The sequence below is a fragment of the Anas acuta genome, chromosome 3 (assembly GCF_963932015.1).
Source record: "Anas acuta chromosome 3, bAnaAcu1.1, whole genome shotgun sequence".
NCBI lineage: Eukaryota > Metazoa > Chordata > Aves > Anseriformes > Anatidae > Anas > Anas acuta.
Genome location: NC_088981.1, coordinates 19,657,317 through 19,679,968, shown reverse-complemented (window position 1 = coordinate 19,679,968; position 22,652 = coordinate 19,657,317). Strand labels below are relative to the sequence as shown.

The window sequence follows — 22,652 nt, the reverse complement described above, 5'->3', positions numbered from 1 at the left end:
AAACTTCGTTAAAGAAAAAATCAGAAATCTGTGTGACATTACCTTCAATATTTGTGTTTCATCCTTGTTTTTATCATAGGAATGACACAGGTTTTTCTGTTTTTGATAGAAACTGTACTGGATCCTTCATTCCTTATGTATTTGAGGAGATTAATTTGGTGGGGGAATCAGTTATACACATCACTCTGTATTCCAAAAGAAGCTATACAGAGGACTTTTGTCTTTATTTTCTGGATGTTAATATACCACAGTGGTATGAAGAGTTAAGGTATAATTCTAAATCTTACCACCTCCCTGTTCTAACTTGGATTCTTCTGTTAATAAAAAGGGATCTGCAGTAGCAGTCACACCAGCTAATGATGGTGGAAAAGAGTACAACGACAACAGTTGGCACCAAATAATTGCTACAAGAATTCAAGCTCTGGGAAACATCACAGTGGATGGGCAGTACACAGGTAATCAATCCAGATTTGCTTCATTATTTTGGTACTATTCAGGTTGTTGCTCACTTGCTTACTTTCTCACTACTTGTGTGCATCCATACAACAAAAAATTCACTCTTTTTTTTTTTTTTTTTTTTTTTTTTAACAAAATAGCTACTCTTTTGTCAATGCATCTGAACTATGTGTCTGCTGTGAATCTGATAATGTAATACTAGGAATGAGAAGTCTGCTTTTTTATGCTCATGAATGTATGATTGTGCTGATGCTCTTTTGTAAAATAGAATTGAAAATATTTCCAGGATATGTATGGGGAAATATTAGGAGATGTTCTACATTAGCATTTTTTATCCAATGTCAATATTCTGTTGAGCTGAAAATCTGTTGAAAGTATAAACACAAGAATCTTGACCTATTTTGTTTAGGTTCTTCCTTAGCTGCTAGTGGCAGTACCATTATTGGAGAGAACACTGGAGTTTTTGTTGGAGGAATTCCACAGGGTTATTCTATTGTAAGAAGGGATGTAGGTGAGTATGACTGTGGTCTACATAACATGGTGTACCTGGAATCCTAGACAGTGGCACTGACTTAACTGCCTTTTCAGTAGTGTGGGCTGTATTGACGTTGTGCCAGGAACATGAGGACCATACTTAATTTGCATAATTATTTACATAACAATTTGGTAAAAAAAATAAGCCTATGCAGGTTGTTTAATTCTATATTTTTGGGACAGGCTGAAATATCTGTATATGTGTTTTAATCAGGAGTAAGGCAATGTTACATCTAATGAGGTCTGTGTATATTTAAATGAGTTATATAACTACAGAATTATAGAACTATGTCTGCAAGCAAGTTGTATAGGTGAAGCTTATGTGTGTGTTTTACATTCTAGATTCCAAATTTATTTTCCAAAAATGTATGAAAATTGTTTTTGCTAGCTTAAACACAAGGTTGTGCATCCCACCTGGTTGCAGAAATAGAATGTAGTGGCCTTTTTTAGGATCCTTCAGGGACTGTTGCATTGAACTTAGTGGTGTATGAATATATCTGTATTCTACAGCTGTATTTGTGTGGAGCTAGATCATTGCTGGCTTCCACAGAATCAATAGACATATGCCTTTATATATAAACTTGGCCTATATGCCAAGAGTATAGTCTACCAACAGATAACCGGTACTTTATAGTTCATAAAAAAACAGGATACAATCAGCTGTTTTCAGTGGATTCATATCCAGATTTACATTTTTTCATAAAAATCTGAAAGCCAAACTGTTCATTAAGTTTGCATTCCCTACAGTGATAAAGACATGAAACTTAATTGACGGCTTGCACTGAGGTACACTATAATACAACTTCCTCTTTACCTTCTCTACTTCAGCTTACTAAACCCACAAATTATGTGCATGTGTTCTTCTTAAAACTTTAGTTCATAAAATTATCAAGGATGTTTTCCTCAAAAACTTCAGCTAAATAATAAAAATTACATTAAATATCTTTCAAGAGAATACTATCTACAAAACCAGATTTATACTTTTGTCTCCAGTAAAGAAAAAGAGACAGAAGTCATGCATATTCTTTTTTCTTTTTTTTTTTTTTTTTTTAATTGAAACAAGGAAATAAGAACTTCCTGATGGATCTTCTAGAAGTGTATTCACCTGTTGAAGCTTTTGCAACATTGCTTTTTCCTATTTAGCAGATGCATGCCTTTCTTCACAATATCCACAATAGTTCAATAGTTTTTATTTTATTTTATTTATTTTTTTTTTTTAGAGAGAGAATAAGCCTAAAATATTTTCTTGGAATTTTCATAGAGTAGTTGTATTCTGCTGAGCTGATGTCACCTGTATGCAATATCTCAACAAGTTTAAAATTTTCTAGCTATGTGGTAGTAGCCGCTGTCCTTAGTGACTAGATGCATTCATAAATCTGAATTTAGTTTGGAGACAGATTTATGAAGGTAATGATAGTGGTTATCAATTCAAAAAATGCACATATGTGATAGGGTATGATATGCATTCATCCCTATGCTTAGTTGCAGGTGATTGGCTTTAATAAATGATTTTCTTTTTCTTCAGGGATGAAGACGATAATCCAGAAAGGATTTGTGGGGTGTCTCAGTGACTTTTTTTTGAAAAAAATGCATACACCCTATGAAAACTGGGAATCTTTGGACTGGCAGGATGCTGAAGAGCAAAACAATGTCTATCATATTTGGGAAGGTTGCCCCACTGTCCTCTCAGAAGGAGCACATTTTCTTGGCAAAGGTAATATGCTGTACTCTGTACTAGCCATGTATGTTCTTGTAACCTAAAAGGGAGCCGCATTGAAAGTATTACGGTGATCTGATTTTCAAAGCAGTTTTAGTTATATAGGATTATTTTTAAATGCTTTAAACTTGATTTCATGGAGAGGTGGTGCTGCAGGTAGATTTGTTTATTTTTTTTAGAAAGTCAGGTGTCCATAATATATCAAAAAATGCTGGGTCTCACATTGTGGCAAGATGTTAGGACATTGCACCAGTTTGGTTTGTTACAATAAATTACAGAGAAGTGTCATTTACAAAGCTGAGTGAAAGCTATAAACATTAGTCTTGAAACCTCTGAGATCTTCATGTCCAAGCAGAAAGTAGCATCTACATTTCTGCTTTTGGCTTCTTGAGCCTATTATTTCTGTATTTGATTAACTTGTTCATGTATTTACTTTCTTTCAAGGCTTCCTAGAATTGCATTCAGATGTTTTCAGTGGCGGACAGGAATTTGAGATCTCCTTCAAATTCAGAACAGATCAACTGAATGGATTGCTTTTGTTCGTTTACAATAAAGATGGCACAGATTATCTTGCAGTAAGTTTAGAAATCAGTACAAATAACTGTATTCAGGTATGATCATTGAGTTTTGCTTACTAAGATACACCCAGCAGATAAGTTAGCCGTGTTATTTATAATAAGAAAAATATCAGTATATGAAAAATCAGAATTATTCTCTTTGCTGGGTTAGAAGTGACTAAAAAGTAGAATAAGAGACTTGTATTAAAAGAGTTCTCTTCATTTTTGGTTCATTTATCAATAAGATGTATTCATTTTGATTTAAAATATGAGAATTGCCATACAGACTGAAATTAGTGGTCCAGTTTAATCCCATCTCACCTCTTTCACTGTTTTTTCAAAACTGTTGAGAAAGCTGCAAAAGTCCTGTATTAGGCAAATTTGTGAGAGATGCCTATGAGCTTTCATTTTGTGTCTGTTAAATACGACTGTTTTATGCTTAGGACTTTAGTTAAGGTTGAATATGTTTGTTGCAGTTTTTCAAGCTCTTTGTATTGACTACATGGTTCTGTTTTCATATTTTTCTTCTTCCAAGGATTTTGAATATAATTAGACTGTGGTCACCACTGAATAGTGGGTCAACTACAGTTATTACTTGCACCAACTAGTAGCTATTAAAGAGGATTACATTGAAAGTAGTATTTCTTTTTAGTAGATCCAAGAAGCAATCATTTACATATAGAGATTTTTGAGTCTATTGTTATTCTTTATAACCTGACCTGCCCTTTCCATTTCTATTTTATTTGTTTATTTATTACTTTGCAGCTGTTTTGCTAATGGCTTGTCATGTCAAAGCCTGTTTTATTGTATGGCATTATATCTAATGTGCTCTTTCTTTTAAACTTTTGACATAAAGCATATAAATATATTTTTCTCCTTTTCAGGTCAGCTATAACTTACTCTATATTTACTTTTTATATTATTTTTTCAGCAGTTGTTTTTTTCCTGGATTTCGAATTCTTCTAGACCTGATTGCTTCCTCCTTTTCAAGCAGCCTTGGTTCAGAAATTATAATGAGTTGCAGTAGCAAGTCTTTTTAATTACATGCTATTGCTTTAGTTTGTCCTCAAGTAATGACCAGAGTTATGGGCTAGTAACATAAGATGCTGTATACATTATTGTCCCACACTAAAAAGACTAGTATGTATGCAATTCATGGTACGAGGGCACTATTTACTTGAACAGTATTCACAGGGACAAACGTGGGGCTTGGGTTCTTCTGGAGATTCTTGTGGCATGTGGTCCTTGTTTCCTTTCTCTTGCTCTGTGAAAGACTAACAGAAATATGAGAAAAGCTCGGGCTATAAAAGAGTGAGGGGACTTAGTAAATTTAAAGTGTAGTCAAAAGCACAATATAGACAAAAAAACTTTTGTTATGTACTCATACTGCCAGATTTTTGCCAGTTTTACATTTATGTTATTTTTAACAACAAATATTGTGCTTAGTTTTCATAGCATTTTTTCTAAACCAAGTAAAAAATGTTTAATCTCCCTTTACACCTGACTGGGACATCTCCATAACCTTGGAATGAGGAATTTTAGAGAGGATGACTATATGCATGCTTTTCCAACCCTTGCAGCTTTGTGTTCTGCACATACATAATGATGACAGAAGGTTTTTCCGTACACTTGAGCTCACAAAAAAAGGTTAATAGAAAGTGAAAATGAGGTGTGTAGCATGTTGCGCATGAGCTACGATGTCTTTGTTAGGAGCTTTGGTCAGGAGACACTTGCACTGCAAAACAGATTAGAAGATACCACTTATCCTGAGCACAACGTATGATGGTATTCCCTGACCCATCCCTTTGCATAGATCACAGCTCTCTTATTAGCTTTATAGTTTTGGAATGACTAGCTAGACACATGGCTGCCTGCTACCAAACTGCCAAAGAGCCTCTCTTGTCTTCTGGCCAAGACAAAATTATGTCCTAAAAAGGTGCTCTGTGTAAAGGTCATTTCTTCCACGAGTTCCAAGCCCTGAGATAATTCACTGAAGTTAGAGAGGTCAATCTGATTCTCTTTGGATCCAGACATAATAATTTTGAGCAAACTATGAACAGATAATGTAGTATGAATTGCTCGCTCTTGCTCTGGCATGTGTCTCCCCATGAAAAGAAGAAAAACAGAAACAACAACAAAATTCTAATACCTAACTGTGTTTTTTTCCTGTTACAACTTGTTTGTTGCATCTCATCCTTTCACTATGTACATCTGAGAAGAATGTGGGTCTGTCTTCTCTATATCCTTCCACAAGGTAGTTGAACAGAGGTGAATGTTCTCATCACACCTACTCTTATGACTGAATAAATCTGGTTCTCCCAGCCTCTTTTCATATCTCATGTACTCCAGCTCTGAGCATCTTGGTGCCCTTCCACTCAATTTACTCCAGTGCGTCAATATATCTTCCTTAGACCCACTGACTGCCCTCTTTCTAATGCAGCCCAGTGCCTGGTTGATCTTCATCATTTTGAGGGTACACTGCTGACCAGTGTTCAATTTGTAATCAACCTGGACCCTCCAAGTCATTTTCTTCAAAGCTGCTTTTTATTGCCTAAAATATCAGCTGCAGCCTCTTTACTATCACCTGCAAACTTCCTTAGAGTACATTCCTTCAATTTCCCAGGTCATTAATAGATTTTTTAAACAGAAGTGGTCCCAGTATCAATACCTGAGATGCCACAAGTAACCAGCTGCTTGTTGAACATGCTAGCATGGCTGTGGAAACTCTCCTTGCACTTTGTGTCCTTTTCCATATTCTGTCTGAGCTTTGTCTTTCCTGATTCCAACACTGCATGCTCAAAGTTAAGAATTGTGTGTAGAGGAACTATGTAATTGCAAGTTGCAGTGATGCTTAATATCTGTACTCCAAATTCTAAAAAGTGTGCTTTTAACCACTGAACTGAGAACCTGTTCAGGTTTGGGGTTTTAGTGTAATGCTCTTAGAATGATCTTAATTTGTCTCTGGTGAGAGATGCTAACTAACATGTCCGTCAGGAGAATGAGATGATCTTCGTGGTTTAACATCATAATGTATGTCCAGAAGATAAATTGACAATCAAGCATTTTTAAAGTGGTCTCAGAATTTTATCAAAAATAAACAGTTCATGAGATGTTTTTTCTAAACCTTTGCTTGGTACCAGGGAGAACCTGTAAATGCCAGATATATCCAGAACTTTATTTTATTTTATTTTTTTTTAATCTTCATCATGCAGAAAAGTTCAAACTGAACAGTGGTCTTCTAGCTGTTCTTCAGCACTCTAAATGTCAGTGCAGGACATCACAAAAAGCAGAAGCATCTATCTCTGCCTGCTTTCTGCTTTCAGACAATATCAGAGTAAATTGGAAGAGGGGATGTGCTGAGTCGATCACCCCATGTTGATCACCATGTCTTCTCTCCAGCTGCTAGGTCTGGCAGTCTTGTTGGTGTACTGCTGTAGTCATACAGGTGAAACACTTTCTTCCCACCAGGACAGTGTGATCCATGTTATTTCTCATCAGTGAAAAAAAAATGACGACTTTTTCTGATGGACTGCTTTTACAAGCTATAGTATCAATACTGATGCCATGATTTCACCTGTATTTTAATGACCTAAGCTATGAAGGACTGTTTACCCATTTAAATGGGAAAAGCTGTGGTCCCAAAGAAGCAAATAGGCAAAACCTTTGACTTCACAAAAGTCTTGTGAGCAAGCAGTCAGTGTGCAATTTGGAACAGGATAAATATTGCCAGGGGCATCCCTAGTACTGAGTTCTTTCATATACTGGAGTCCCTGTTAAGAAACTACAATCTGATTATGAATACTGCAATATTAATGTTACCAGGGACCCAAATATGTCAGCTTGTCAATACTGGTAATAAGCATATATATTATTATTATTTTTTATTTTTTTTTTAGTTTTTATTTACTTAAGAATTTGTCATGAAAGACAAAATGCCTTTTTGTGAACTTATCCATATTTTTCAGCCACAAGTTCGTCATCAAAATGTTTAGTGCTTTATACCCGCCAATTTACACTCTCACCCTACTTGCACTCAATTCAGTTAGTATAAAGAGTTTTGCAGTAAAGCATTTGGAAACTTCTGCAGTAAAAATTTAAGTAAAATGTGTTTCTATTAGAAAACTGGCACATTAATCTCAAAAAGCACACACAAAAACAATTATTTTCTTACAAGATTTAGGAGAATGAGGATGAAACACAGAATCAATGTATGCTAGAGAAATTTGAAATTGAGTTCACCAGCCAATTAAAAAGAGCTTAATCAGGTCTGACATTTCATTTCCTTATTATCTGCTTACATTCTTCCAAAAAAAAAGAATTGATAGATAAAATGCTGTTTTCTAATTCTAAAAAAAAAAAAAAAAAAGGAAAACAGTCCTGATTCATTGTCTTTTCTTTTTACTTTGTTACATTAGTGCCAAATTAGTTGTCAAAAAACAACAAACAAACATACACACAGAATATGTGTTCCTACATTTTGAATTTAACTGATGCACTGTATTTAGCATGGTTTGTGCAAACAATTTTACTTGAATTTCTGCTATCCTGAAGATAAAATATCATTTTAAAACGATTTATTTTTTAAATATCTGCAGTGTACTCATCTTTCATTGTTCTGTGTGTGATATCTTTTTCAAAATATTTTCTCTGTTTTAAAATCTATAGATTGAACTTAAAAGTGGAATACTAAACGTCTTGTTAAAAACGGGCACTGTCTTTACACAAGTGGATCTCTGGTTAGGACTGTCCTATTGTGATGGAAAGTGGAAGAAAGTAACTGTGAACAAGGAGGGCTCTGTAGTTTCAGCAAGTATGGATGAACTGAGAGAGCAGACATTGGAACCCCATGTTCAGCAACTAAAAGTAAACTCACCTGTCTACATAGGAGGAATCCCCCCTGAGATTCAGAGTTTTTATAAAGAGCTGGGGCCAGAACAAGGTAAGGTGACACCAAGACCAACTTATGTTTTTCAAAAACTAGTGCCATGCGCAAGGTTGTTGGTGGATGCTCTGCTCATAGTATAAATTCATGAGTATGTAACATTTATCAACACTAACAGAGAAGTAAAATGGCAGCAGTAAATTTGGTTTTAGAACTTCTGATGACAAAAATATTTTTGTGTTCCTAAATGAAGATTTAGATGAGCAAGATTAGGCGTCCACATATTAAAATTTTGACTTAAGTGCATATTTTTAACATATGTCTGACACTATCACGTTCTCAAATATAGCCTGTCAGTTTCTATCCATGTGACCAATCAGAATGATATTGGTAATGGCAAGATTGAGCAAAAAGAAAGGAGATAAGGTTGAAACAGGACATAGGTCCACAGGATGTTAGGGCACACAGTCCAGAAAGTATTTACATCTGTATTTTGCTTTTTTTAATGTCACTTTGAAATAAGCTTGTGTTACTACATTGTTATAATTAGTAGTAAACATGCTATCAACACTACATACTTAATATACTTTTTACTTAATCCTTTTTATTTCAATTTTGCTTTATACAACTCCCTAAAACATAGAGTTTTGAAACATACTTTTATTTAGGAATATAATTATGTATTGGTATGATAAATGGAATATGGAGACTTTCCCAGATTAATAAATATTTACCAAAGGATTTCTCAATTAATGTCTGCTTGGTAGTAAATTTGGAATAAATGCATGTTGTTTTCTTCACCTCAAGCAAGGGATAAATAACCTCCTCCTCTTCCCCTCTCTCCTCCACCCCTCTTCTCTATGTCACATACTTTGTTTTAAGAAATTTCAGCTAGAGGCTGTGGGCCTTTGCATGACACATCACATGTAGTCCTGAGAAGTCACTGTGGAGGGGAGCTGGCAGGAAAGTTTGTGAGAATTTTTACTGTGATTATTTATTCTGCAGCTTCCTGAGCATAAACAAAAAACTACTTGGCTGACGTCAGAAGTCTATAAATAGTGATAAATGCATCTAGAATGATATTAAAAAAATATATATTATAATAATAAAAAGGGATTAAAATAGGTTATGTAGTATGCATCCCAATCACAAATAAAGGAATGGCTCATTTTGTCTAATTATTAAGATGCTTGTGGAGACTGGGATTAATTCTTTCCTCTGCCACAGACACAGAAACCAAGCAAATCTCTGTGGAGTACAAGTTGAGCTTAAATTAAGATTTGTCTATTTAAAAAAGCAGTATCTCTCAATTCCCAGCATGGTGGAGAGGGAAGGTGTTTTATAGGATTATTCAAAATCGGTATCCACCTTCAATGCCACTTCCTTTTTCCATGAACTATGCATGAATATTGGATTCTTAACTTCTGAATTCTTAACTCAGGTGGCTAAGCGTGAATACTGCTTTCATCTTCCATCTTGTAGAAATAAAGGCTATAAAAGCCTTTAGATATAATAGATATAGATATAGTATAATATAATGGATAGATATAATATATAAAATATATATAATATGTATCTATAAAGATATAATATAAATATATATATATGAATAGATATAATATATATAAAATATATATATTTATATCTATATAAATATATATTATCTAGATATCTATATCTATATATAAATGTAGATATAAATCTATAAATGCTTGCACAAAGCTGAAAAAGAGCATTGATCTCTGAGAGACTGATTTTTAATTTGCAAAGTTAATACTAAAATGAATTGAATTCTTCAGTTTGGTTACTGTTTCCATTGGTTTTACATTAACCACTGACTGCTGAACTTTACCCAGATCTGAGAACTGTTTTACATCTATGTATTAATTTATTTATAAATTATATCATAGAAATATAAGGAAACTTGAAGAACTGCACCCTGAAATTTTGTGATTTATTTTTGAAAATAACTAAATTAACATATTTATAATGTTGGTAAGAATGCAAGACGCACACTGAACCATCTATGTACACATATATACAAATAAGTATAAAAGTTACTTAATTTTTTCAAGTAACCAAACAGTTTAGGGGTTATGATTTCAGAATATGCTTGCAAGCAGTATACCAGATATACCTGTATTAGAATGATCTGATATACCTCTGTCATCTCCTCAGTATGTTTTTAATCTACATATTCTCAGTTTGAAGAGAATGTATCAACAAAGCATCAGCAAGCAACAGAAAGCTGATTTTCAAATTCAGAATCATTTTTATGGTAATAATTTTAAAGGCAGAAGTATGGAGCAGAAAACAAGTATTTTGTCATGGGATGGAATTGGTAACAATGAAAGTACAGTTCAGTAAGGCAAGAATTCCACACTAGAATTTTGACTAACATTTTGTCTTGACAGGGGAGACACAATTCTCATGTTGGAAATTAACATTTTCACAGTACAGTCTTTAATGCTGAAGATATAGAATTGAAAGGAAAAAAAATGACTCTTAATTAATGACTGAGGCTCTTTATGTGATACTAATCCCTTACTGTTTGCTAGGTTTCGGTGGTTGCATGAAGGATGTTAAATTTACACGAGGTGCTGTCGTTAACTTGGCATCTGTGTCCAGCAGTGCTGTCAGAGTCAATCTGGACGGATGCCTATCAACTGACAGTGCTGTTAACTGCAGGGGAAATGACTCCATCCTAGTATACCGAGGAAAAGAGCAGAGTGTTTATGAGAATGGTCTACAACCATTTACAGGTAACACATTGGTTCCTTAAACGAAATACATCATTTTTATTTTGTTCCGTATTAATGTGTTACTGTGTTCAGTCTTTTTTTTTCTTTTTCTCCCCTTTTATGTTTCTCTGTTTTCTTTGAAGAATACCTTTATAGGGTGGTTGCCTCAAATGAAGGAGGATCAGTATCTAGTGTATGGACCCATGTTCGTACAAGAGAATCAGGTAAATACTTTTATATAAGTATTATACTTATATATAATACTTATATGTAAGCCTTAATACTTAAGGCTTACTTATATCTTTTTTATTTTTTTCTTCCATATGCTACCTAATCTATCTAATGTTAGGTTAGAGGAAATCCCACAACAATTCTGAGTAGTCTAAGTTGCATAGTATTTCTAAAGGGGCCAAAACTGCTTTATGCTTTGGATAGGTAGCAAGTTACTGTCTTATTTCAGCTGTAACATGTTCAGGCAAAAAATTTCCACATATAATTCCAAGTCTTATCCAAATACATATTGTATTATGCAATTGTATGAGAGCAAAGAATGCGAAATAATTGAATTGCATTTTATGAGTAAGGACAGACATGCATCTAGGCACATTGATACATGCATATCCAAACTCACATTATGGAAGTCTGCTAGAGGAAGTAAATTTTCTATTTTTCCTATGCATAACCAAGTGATATAAAATCAAGTGCAGAGAAAGGAGATAGCAGGAGCAAGCAGTGGAGGATGAGAGGCCATGTAGTTAGTGAGAAGAGGGTCTAGTACAAGCTTTTATTTACATTGCCTGCACATGGCTATGCTGCTCAGTGCTGTTGAATGATGAGAATGGGGGAAGGATTCTTTTTACAAGTAACCTGTAGATTGTGTGTGAAAATACAGTAATATTTAAAAGAAAAGCAGCATGTGCCTTGTGGAAAGGGTTTCAAAGGAACATAATACCTGCTGAGCCTTAAAGATCACATTTGTCTTACATTTCATGAAGAAAATTTAAAGGACTTTTTTTTTTTTCCCAAACTTTATTGAGACAGAAAGTTTTAAGGTCTACAGTTCTGCATTTTTTATTTACTCAACTTTTCCTAACTGCATTCCATTAATGCAGAGAATTCATCTGATGCAAGATAGTCAATGTACAATCTTAAAAAAAAAATAAAAATGCCCTGTGTTAATATTTGACTTGCAGTGCACTCTTACACAACTTAGCATTGTTATTTTGCGTACCACCCAGAAGAAAGAAGATGCATATATATTTTCATATCAAGTCTCCGACCACAGAAGGTTTTCCCATAAATTTGTTTGCAAGCTGACCACAGCGTTGAGCAATTACATGTTCCCTAGGGTTGGAGAATAATTGCACTATTTAATTATTTTTGAGTTGTTTTTGAGATGTCCCTTATGAGAAGCACATCTGCTATACAGTACCTTACCTTGCCCTGTAATACATTTCAGAACTAATAAAATCAATATAATACTGTAGTAACTGAAATTTTACTAGACTATCACATTCCTTCCTTATACAGGCATTACTACTTTCAAGTATTTTTATGTTTTGCATTCTAGTACCTTTCTTATCAGAAATAAACCAAAAAAAAAATCAGGAAAAAAAATAGCAAACAATGTCCGCATTTATATTTAACAAAACTAAACAGTAAAATTACAAAAAAAAAAAAAAAAGTGGTTATTTGATGGTGAGAAAAGCAAATGAACATCAGCAGGGCTTGGGAGACCACATGCATTTACAGCAAATTCATCATCCATCATCCTGCCATAGTGTTCCTTGGGCCTTTCCTCTGCATCCCTTGTGCAGTCATCTGTGATGAAGTTGTTACTGGACAGACCTTTACTTGGTATAGCAATATCTAATAAATAGTTAAAGGTTATGGGAAATGGGATGCTTTTTTTTTTTTTTTTTTTTTTTTAGTAGTAACATTATGCATGCATGAGTCTAGCTTTCCAGTTCTTTTGAACATCTTCAGTTGTTTTTTTTTTCTCCCCACTGACACCCCCCAATCCTATGGAATGATCAGAAGCAAAGGGTTTTTGTAAAAGGGCCTAACAAGTGTCTGCTTTGCCCTGAGACAGTTGTCCAGCATTTTGCAAACATGCAAGTAAATTAGTAAGTTTAAATTTTTGAATCAGTTTTGTAAATGAAGATGCACAGTTTCAGAGATGTTCCATATTTGTGGCATTCTGTGGCTTAGATATCCAACAGATAAAAGCCAAACCCTTTTGTGTTGAAGTAACATCTTGCTTCATTCAGTTGCATGATTATAAAACCTGCATTTGTTAGCTATATACAATCCACATCCTCTTTTTGAGTGATGCTTAAATATATTTGATACATTAAATGTTTTTGGAAAACCTCAACAAGATGAGAAGGAATGCTATGTAGATGGAGTTTTGATGGTTTTGAAATATAGCTTAAACTGAATAGCTCAAGATGTGCAGTCATATTAAATCAATGCTGAAAAGTTACAACTCTAATAAATTGTATTTATGCTAATGGTTGAGTCTGATTTACTGCAGCCATTAAAAGTGAAGAATAGGGGCAATAGTCTCCTTAGAACTGCCATTTTCTCTATTTTCTATTTTATCCTTCCGCAGTTCCACAAAATGTGCCAACTCCCTCAAGAGTTCACAGTATAAATGGTTACAGCATTGAGGTCACCTGGGACAAACCTGCTGGGGTCATAGGTGTAATTGAGAAGTACATTTTGAAAGCATATGAAGAGGATGGTCCCAATGTACCCATCACTAGTGCTGAGCTTGCTGACACTACTATGCTCACAGGTAAATGTTGTCAAGTACCACTTTCTAGGCACATCTAATAACATAGCATGTTTATACCTCCTTTTGTTGAGCTATGAAGTATTACTTGTCTATTTTTGTGTATACGGGTTATATATAATATTTGGATGGGAGGTATGTGTTGTCAGCATCTGCATACATAGCTATGTACTGACTTCAAGGAACAACAGAAATACATCTCAAACACTACAAATATTCGTTTTTAAGCTATTTTTTCCCAACCCGGTGATGACTTTGGAGGGGAATATTTATTGTTTGTTTTTACTTACTATACATGATGTTTCTTTCTCCCCTCATTTTACATCCAGTTCACCTATGTGAACTTTAAACCTGAGTCCCATAAGATTCTGTTTTATCTGACAGACCAAAGCACTTGATATACTTGCCTAAATTTGACCATGTCAACCTAACTGATTTCAGTGGGAACTAGCATGCATTTATGTATGGTAATCAGATGCTTTGCTTGCTAATACTGGGAAGTGGAGGTAGGTTATTATGGAATGAAGGAATTTATGTCCTTGGGTTTATTGGATTTGGTCACCATTGAACTGTGGGTTGTGAACAGAAGCAGTATGAACCACTGCACATGAGGTGTGCTTTCTGGTGTCTTGTTTTTTTACCTGTAGGAGGCAGACATTTTTAGAAACAGTAAACTCTTTGTCCACTACAAAGAGAACATTTTGGGACATTTCTTCCTGGCAGAAGAGTCTTATTTTCTTATTTACACTTACTTTCACTACATATACTCTATAAAATTAATTATATAATTTATAAAAATTAAAAACTTGCTAATGACATAATACTCAAAGCTGATACTTTGATGTGGCTTGGCGTCAGGGAATAAAACAACTGCAAAAAGTGCCTTAACCCTCTGGCAGTATATTACTGCTGCTTTCCTGAAGCCCAGGTAATATGTGCTTAGTGTTTTTACGTAAATATGTATGTTTTGTGTTGTTTCTCTGCTATAATGTAGATATAAATTTTCAAGAGCAAGCATGAACATATTTTATCTTCTTCGGTTTGAAAGCTCTTTTGACTATTTGTGAGTAATGTGCTACAATACCAAAACTGCATGGGCTTTCATACTCTGATTTGTTTGATGAAGCTTTTTGTTTGAATACTCTTTATCTATGTTGTATATTCTAAGCATATAAATTAGATGGCTTATAAACAACTGATGTTTGAAATTTAGTTTAATTCTTGTCAGTATTATGTCATGATTGCATGTTAGGGTTATGAGAAAGTCTACACTGGGCTGGACAGGTAAGAGGTATCAGCATGCAGCTTTCAGGAAGCAGAAGGTTAAGATTTCTATTAAAGTGGTCTTCTCCTTCTTCCAAAGGTCAAAAACCCTCTTTTTCTTCCCGAGCTCTAACCCCAGCTCTCTGTTCAGCCAGGATGGTCTTCTTCCATGCTGGCTTATCTTTCAGCATGTGGGGATGGCCTGCTCCTGTACCTTTAAGATTTCTTTCTTGAAGAGTGTCCAGCTTTCCTGGACTCCTTTGCCCTTCAGGACTTGCTTCCAAGGGACTGTGCCAACCAGTCTCCTTAACAGGCTGAAGTCTGCCCTCTGGAAGTCCAGGATGATAGTTCTACTAACCATCCTCCTTACTTTTCCAAGAATCAAAAACTATTAATTCATGATCAATGTGCCCAAGACAGCCTCCAAACTTCATGATACGCACAAATCCTTCTCTATTTGCAAGCTAAAGGTCTAGCAGGACACCATTTCCCATTGGCTCCTTCACCAGCTCTGTCAGGAGGTTATCTTCTACGCACTCTAGAAAGCTCCTAGTCTGTTTCCTCTTCGCTGTGTTGTACATGTATTTCCATCAGACATCTCATTAAGTTGAAGTCTCCCATGGGAACAAAGGGCTAGCAATTGTGAGACTTCTCCCAGCTGTTTGTAGAATATTTCAGCTGACTTTTCAGCCTGATTAGGCAGTCTGTAACAGAGGCCCACCAGGACATCTGACTCATTGGCCTTCCCCCTTATTCTTATCCATAAACATTCCAACCCTGTTGTCACCGTTATTAATCTCAAGACAATCCAAACCCTCCCTAACATACAGGGGTACTCCACTGCCTCTATTTCCTAGCTTGTCCCTTCTGAAGAGTTTGTAGCCATCTATTGCAGCACTCCAGTCATACAAACTGTCCCACCATGTTTTGGTGATAGCAAATACGTCATAGGTTTCTTGCTGCAAAATGGCTTCCAGCTCCTCCTGCTTGTTGCCTATGTCGTGTGCATCGGTGTAGATGTACTTCAGTTGGGTTAGTGATCTTGCCACCATTTTGTGGGAAGTCCTAATTCCTGCATGTCCATTCCTGGGCACTTTTGTGATATCATAGAATGGCTTGGGTTGGAAGGGACCTTAAAGATCATCTGTTTCCAACCGCCCTGTCGTAGACAGACGCCACCCACTAGATAGGTTGCTGAGAATTTCATCTAACTTGGTCTTGAACACCTCCAGGGATGGGGGCATCCACAACCTTTCTGGGCAATCCATCCTCTGTGGAGAACCTGTTCCAGTGCCTCAGTATCTTCTGAGTGAAGAATTCCCTCCTAATCTCTAACCTTAATCTCCCCTCTTTTAGTTTAAAACCATTCTCCCCTTGTCTCGTCATTATCTGATTGAGCAAAGAGTTGCTCTCCATCTTTTTTTTTTTTTTTTTTTTTTAAAGTCCCCTTTAAGTACTGAAAAGCCACAATGAGGTCACCCCAGAATTTCTAACCCATACCTTGAGCCTTTGCTGGCACATGGCTCTCCATCACCCACCTCAATAGGGATGGCAGACCCACGGACCTTGTTAGCACACTATCCCTTAAACACTGTTATACCACCCCCAGGGTTGTCTCTGTCAAGACTGGTTTTATCCCTTTCCCCCTTCAAATGTGGTTTAAAGCCCTATCAATGAACCCTGCTAATTCCTGAGCAAAGATCCTTTTCCCCTTTAGAGACAGGTGAACCTTGTCAGTTGCCAGCAGGCCTGGCATAAAGACAGCAGACCTTTAGTTAAAGCAGCCTCTTACTGCAACTCAAAGAAAATGCTGCACAGTCTGCAACATGGTTCCACCTCTTCTGTTTCATAGCACAGAGGTCATCACATGTTTAAAGAAAGTAACTTTTTCCTTAGACAACACAAATCTTTCAGACATTGCACACAGCAGTTCTCCCTGTCCTATCTCAATTTTCATGCCTTCAAACCATACTGAGTACTTTGCTATTTGGTATTGCTGGAGTTGCTTATGATGTCAAGTGTTCAGTGTAGCTTCCTTTACAGGTCCCTGAGTATTGAATGCAACAACATTCCACAAAGCACAAGCAAAGTGATAGATCAGAAAGACTCCTGATGTTTTGGGGAATTTTCAGTTGCAACTTTAAATTTTTATTTACATCTCATATTTTGAAACAAAATGACTTTGGAAAAATCCCTTCTGTTCAGAACCTTAATTTTCAGGTAACAGACAGAATTTAATTTAACAGATTTTAATTTTCTGAAAATAACATTTGTTAATAGTATATCTCAAGTAAGATTAAATGCAATTGAATAGCCTTTCTTCATTACGTGAGCATATTTTACATTACCAGCTCCTTGCAATGTTTCAGAAGGGAGAATCAGGTGCCTTAAATCACAAGAAAAGGCTTGATTTTCCCTGCTGAATCATCTTTCCTGTTTATCAAAATTTAACATACAAACAGAACCCCAGCAGGAGATACTGCTTTTGCTTATTTTTTTTGAGTTTCCCTGGAAGATTGTATTTAATTTTCTCCCTAATTTCAGGGACTATTTCTTTAGAAATTCCTTTGTTGAATTCCACAAGAAGATGCTACAGTAGTCTCAACAGCTGGGCTAAAGAAAAAGGAGAGAGAAAAGCACTACAGAACTTGGTAGTATCACTAGTGAAGAAACTCTTGTGTTTTTCTACTCCTTCCTTCAGGTTTTCATTCACTGTTAAGCCTAGACAACATTTAAACTACTGATAGCAAAGTTATGCGAGGGCACAGTTAAGCCCTCTCTATCTTACTCTATCTTATTTTCTTTCCCTGCACCTTTTTATAACCATCTGATATATTTTGTTTTATACCGAGACTGTAAATTCTTTTTAACATTACTATGATCTGTTCTGTGCAGCAGGGTTCAGAGACATAGCTGGAGCACAGTAACAAAAAATTATTAATAGTATTACCTATCCTCTAGAAGGCTGTCCCATATGTATCAAATTCAGAAGAACCTGTTGTACCTCTGCCAAGAAGAAAAGCTGAGCTAAATATAATAAATAAACTAAAGCATGTCTTCAAATGAGCATAATATCACTGTCTCAAAAGCCTATTTCTCAAGAAGCATAAAACTCCTCAGGAACCAAAAACCTTCAAAACCTTTTCATCTTCAAAATCACAAACTATTTACATTTATTCAAGAACAGAATATTCAGCAGATTTAAATCCTTGAAATGAGGACTGACTGTTGAACCAAAAGTTTACTGTGTAAGGCAGTACATTTCAACACATTGTTCAGGAGTTATATTCTAGATTGCTTCAAGTTAGATTGTCAAGTTAGAATGTAAATTCTTGGGGTTCCAGGAATACTGTGCTAGCCCATCTTGCCTTGAGAAAAAACATGTAATAATATTGACACGTTACGTACATGGCCAGCCACACTAAGCAGAGTAATAAAATAAGTACAAGGTCATCGCAACAAGAATTTTTTTTACTTTGAAAGTTGCTTTACTCTGTGTTCCAGTGCATTCCAAATGCCATTACTATGCTGCTATCAAAATTCAGAATATTAATTAGAATCAGTATATAAACAAATGAAAGAAGCTTTAGACACACTATTTAAGTGTGGACAATGGGTAGCTTATGCTTCTGATTTTCTTTGGAATCCAGAATATTGTGGAATCACACCATCATCGGATTTGAGGAGGACCTCTTGAGCACATCCAGCCCATGCCCCCAGCTGAAGCAGGGTCAGCTGCTGTAGCAGGTTTATCAGGACTGTGTCCAGTTTTGTTCTGAAAATCTCCACAGTTGGAGGGTCCACAACCTTTCTGGGCAACCTGTTCCAGTGCTTGACCATCTTCAAAGTAAAAAAAAAAAAAAACAAAACAGGAGCCCATTGACTCTTGTCCTGTCATTGAACACGACTGAGAAGTGGCTGGTTCCTCCTTCATTCCCTCTCATCAGGTATTTATACACAATAACACCTGAGCTTTTTCCTTTCTAGACTTAACAGTCCCAGCTCACTCAGCCCTTCTTCTTAAGAGGTGTGCTCCAGTCATTTAGTCATCTTAGTGGCTCTTTTATAATGTCTGCAGACTTGCTGAAGGTACACTCTTCCTCATCATTAAGGTCATTAATGAAGACATTGAACAATCTTGGTCCCAGTATCCACCCCTGGTGAACATCACAACTGACTTGCCTCCAACTGGATTTTATGCCACTGATCATAACAGGTCCAGCTACCCAACCAGCTTTCAATCCACTTCACTGTTGACTTACCTGTACTTTGTTGACTTGTCTATGAGGATGTTATGGGAGACAGTGTCAAAAGCTGTAAAATCAAGATAACATCCACTTCCTCATTCATGAATTTATTCAACTCATTGAAGAAGTCTATCAGGTTGGTATATCAGTTAGCAAAATCAGTAAGTCAAAGCAAACCCCCTACTGATTCTGCACCAATTTCATCTTTCTTTTAATACGATCCTTTATTTCAGTGGTTTCTGGTATGGCTGGCTGCAAGTTGCCTCTTGTGCTTAGGTAGAGAAGATAGCTTTCAAAAGCTGATTTAAACATCTAGTTTTGTGAGATAGTTACTAACTGGCTTCAGCTGTGGGAAAGTTTAGAGTGCTTTCTGTTCATCCACTTTCCCACAGTGTCTCATTACATCTAGGGGAGAATGAAGAGGGGATTATTACTCAGCCTTAAGGTTTGTCTGGTGTGTCTTAGCAGTTTAACTACCACAAAATTAATCCAGCAAGGTGATAATTTCTCATCTTTATTAATTCTCAAAATACACATAAACACCCCACTGTGTGACATGGAAAACAGCTCATGAGAAATAACTCCACTAAACTTCTCTTTGAGTTCTTCTTGACTCTCAGTGCTTAAATTCTCATGTACTCTGTATCATGTGCTGTACATTCTGTTTTCACAAATGGTTCTTTCTTTAGATAACCTTCAGATAGGATATGGCCTTTTGCATTTACTCATTGTAGCAAAATATTTTCCATTGTCAAACGCATAAGAGAAATACCTTTTACCATTCAAATTAGTGTCATAATAGAATTCAGGAGATCTGCAAGTTTTTAAGTTTTACCAGCTCACAATGACAGGCAATCACAGAATTAGAGAATATCCCGAGTTAGAAGGGACCCATAAGGACCATTGAGTCCAACTCCTGGCTCCACACAGGTCTACCCAAAAATTCAGACCATATGACTAAGAGCACAGTCCAAATGCTTCTGAAATTCAGACAGGCTTGGTGTCGTGACTACGCCCCTGGGGAGCCTGTTCCAGTTCACAACAACCCTCTCGGTGAAGAACCTTTTCCTGATATCCAGCCTGAATCTCTCCTGTCACAGCTTGACACCATTCCTGTGGGTACTATCACTGGTCACTAAAGAGAATAGATCGGCACCTGCCCCTCCCACTCCCTTTGTGAGGAAGCTGTAGACCACAGCGAGGTCTCCCCTCAGCCTCCTCTTTTCCAGGCTGAACAGGCCAAGTGACCTCAGCCGCTCCTCATACTTCTTCCCCTCTAGGCCCTTCACCATCTTGGTACCCTTTTCTGGACACTCCGCAATGAAGAACTGTAGTGAAAGCTGCATATAGAAAGAAAGATAGCCAGAAAAAAAAAAAATAATAAAAAATCACAGACTTTTTTTTTTTTCTAACTACAGACCTCTTTTTTAATTTCATATGGTTATTGTAGTTTTTTCCTGTGTCATTACTGCAATAACCAAGCTCTGAAATTGTGGCTGCACATGTGATGATGAGAAAATTGTTTACGATTTTCCCTCCAAATACCTTTCTTTATGTTCCCTGACATGTGCTTATGTTTACTGTTTTATATTTTAGACTTTAATGTTTGGTAGATGACTATCTCAGGAAAAGTTAATTTGGTGGTTTGATATAGTTAATTAGAGTGGTTAGCTGGTTCTCCTGTCAGAACAGGAAGTCAGGCCTCCTGCCAGCGACTGGTAGGCCTGGGCTCACTAGTAGGTGAAGGAAAGCTCACTGATAGCCTGGAACTATTCAGAGAGGAACTATACTATTCAGAGAAACACTGCCAGGGGAGAGCTCCCTCTAGCTGAATTGAGGAGGAAGAGCTCTGCCAGGCCTGAGCAAGCAGTGGAGAGCAGCTGTGTCTGCCTGCCAAACCCCACAACGCTTTGCTGAGAGGCTTGGGGCAGTGGGTTTTGGAGTCCCTTGCAGGGTCACCGTGACCACCGCCTCCTGTGGGGTTTGAAAGTCAGGAGGCGGTGAGGGGCAGCCCCAGGGCCAGGCCCTACAGTGGTGGGCACAGGGTCCCACAAGACCTGGGGCAATGGTCAGCATGGGACGACAGGGTACCAACAGCCAAATCAGCCACACAGCACAGGCCAGATAGTGCTGCACTGAGGGGACACAGCCCCATGGCACAGGTTTCATGAAGGTTGTCCCTTCTCTGCATGCACATATACACATTTTGCTTTGTTTTTCAAAATAAATATCTCTGTAAATTATGTTTTTGGAAACAGTACATCAGAATATTATTTAGGTGGACTTAAAATGAAAGTTTGCTGCCTGATGACTCCTGAAAAATGCATTCATCTTCAGGGTTCTACAGGCCTGTAAGTGATTTACCAAAACCATATAGTTTACTACACAAAACCATTAATGAATTACTTGGATATTGCTTTCTTGCACTTCAGCTTACTTATAATCTCTTTGTTTGCACAAATGTTTTGCACTCAAAGCACTCTCATGCTTCAGTTAGTGAAATTTTTGTAAATTTGCAGAAAAGAATTGCAAACTGTCTAATGTAAGTGCATATTGGGCCAGAATAATAAAGAGGATTCCAAAATATGTATTCCAGGTTCAATATTGTAATGTCATAAAACACTCTAGGGAGACACAAAGAGTCACCAAGTACTAACTTTGTTTTGTATTTACTTACAACTAAAATCTGATACTACATTTAAAGTAATAAAAGCTGGAATTTTTTATTGAAGGTATTGTTTTCTAGAGCTGATGTTGTATTTCAATTGCTTGAACCAGGTTTAAATACAAAAGTTTTGTAATTTGCAGCTAAATTCTTTGTCTTTATCATGGTTTCTTAGAAGTAACTTTTGGTCAGAAGCAGGGATACCTGATAGAAAACATCTACATACTTCCCCCCACCAGAAGAATGATGGTATGCTTGGTATGTTGCCATGCCACGGTATGTCAGATTTGGAACACAGTATGCATCCTTCTAACAAAAGGGTGCCATGTACCCAGACCCTTGTAATGACTAGGAATGTGATGCTTTTTGCCAGTGTGTTTTATCCCTGTGTGCTGTAAGGAGATTTGGTCTCTCTGTCTCACCCACACAGACACATGTCTCTCTCAGTGGAAGGAGACAAAGGAGTATAACGGCAGCTGCACATCAGCCGTTGCTCAGATCTTTCTGACTGCTGCAGCCAATGTAACATAGGGTAGCCAATGGGTCTGCTGATGCCCGTTAGGTTCCTGTCAATTGTTAGATGATGCTTGAGCAAATAGTGACTCTAAATCAGTGTGAAGTTACTCTAAATCAGAACGTCAGAGTATAAACTCTTATTTCCTTTCATTTAGCAGACTTTAGCAGACTAGCAGCATATTTTTCAATATATGCATTTTAAAACATGAATTAATAAATGTTCTAACTTGATTGAGTTTAGACCTAAATAAATCTTGTTTACAGTCCAATGCTGTTG

The 22,652-nt window shown here is 36.5% G+C and overlaps 1 protein-coding gene across 1 annotated transcript in view; it reads left to right on the top strand.

Annotated features, from left to right (window-relative positions):
- Positions 1 to 22,652, top strand: part of USH2A (usherin) — a 404,558-nt gene that overhangs the window by 162,140 nt on the left and 219,766 nt on the right. Inside the window, exons 23-30 of the mRNA XM_068675985.1 lie at positions 329 to 455; positions 866 to 967; positions 2,516 to 2,704; positions 3,152 to 3,282; positions 7,930 to 8,203; positions 10,705 to 10,908; positions 11,031 to 11,111; positions 13,502 to 13,687. Coding sequence (XP_068532086.1) covers positions 329 to 455; positions 866 to 967; positions 2,516 to 2,704; positions 3,152 to 3,282; positions 7,930 to 8,203; positions 10,705 to 10,908; positions 11,031 to 11,111; positions 13,502 to 13,687 — 1,294 coding nt within the window. The remainder of the gene's footprint in view (positions 1 to 328; positions 456 to 865; positions 968 to 2,515; positions 2,705 to 3,151; positions 3,283 to 7,929; positions 8,204 to 10,704; positions 10,909 to 11,030; positions 11,112 to 13,501; positions 13,688 to 22,652) is intronic.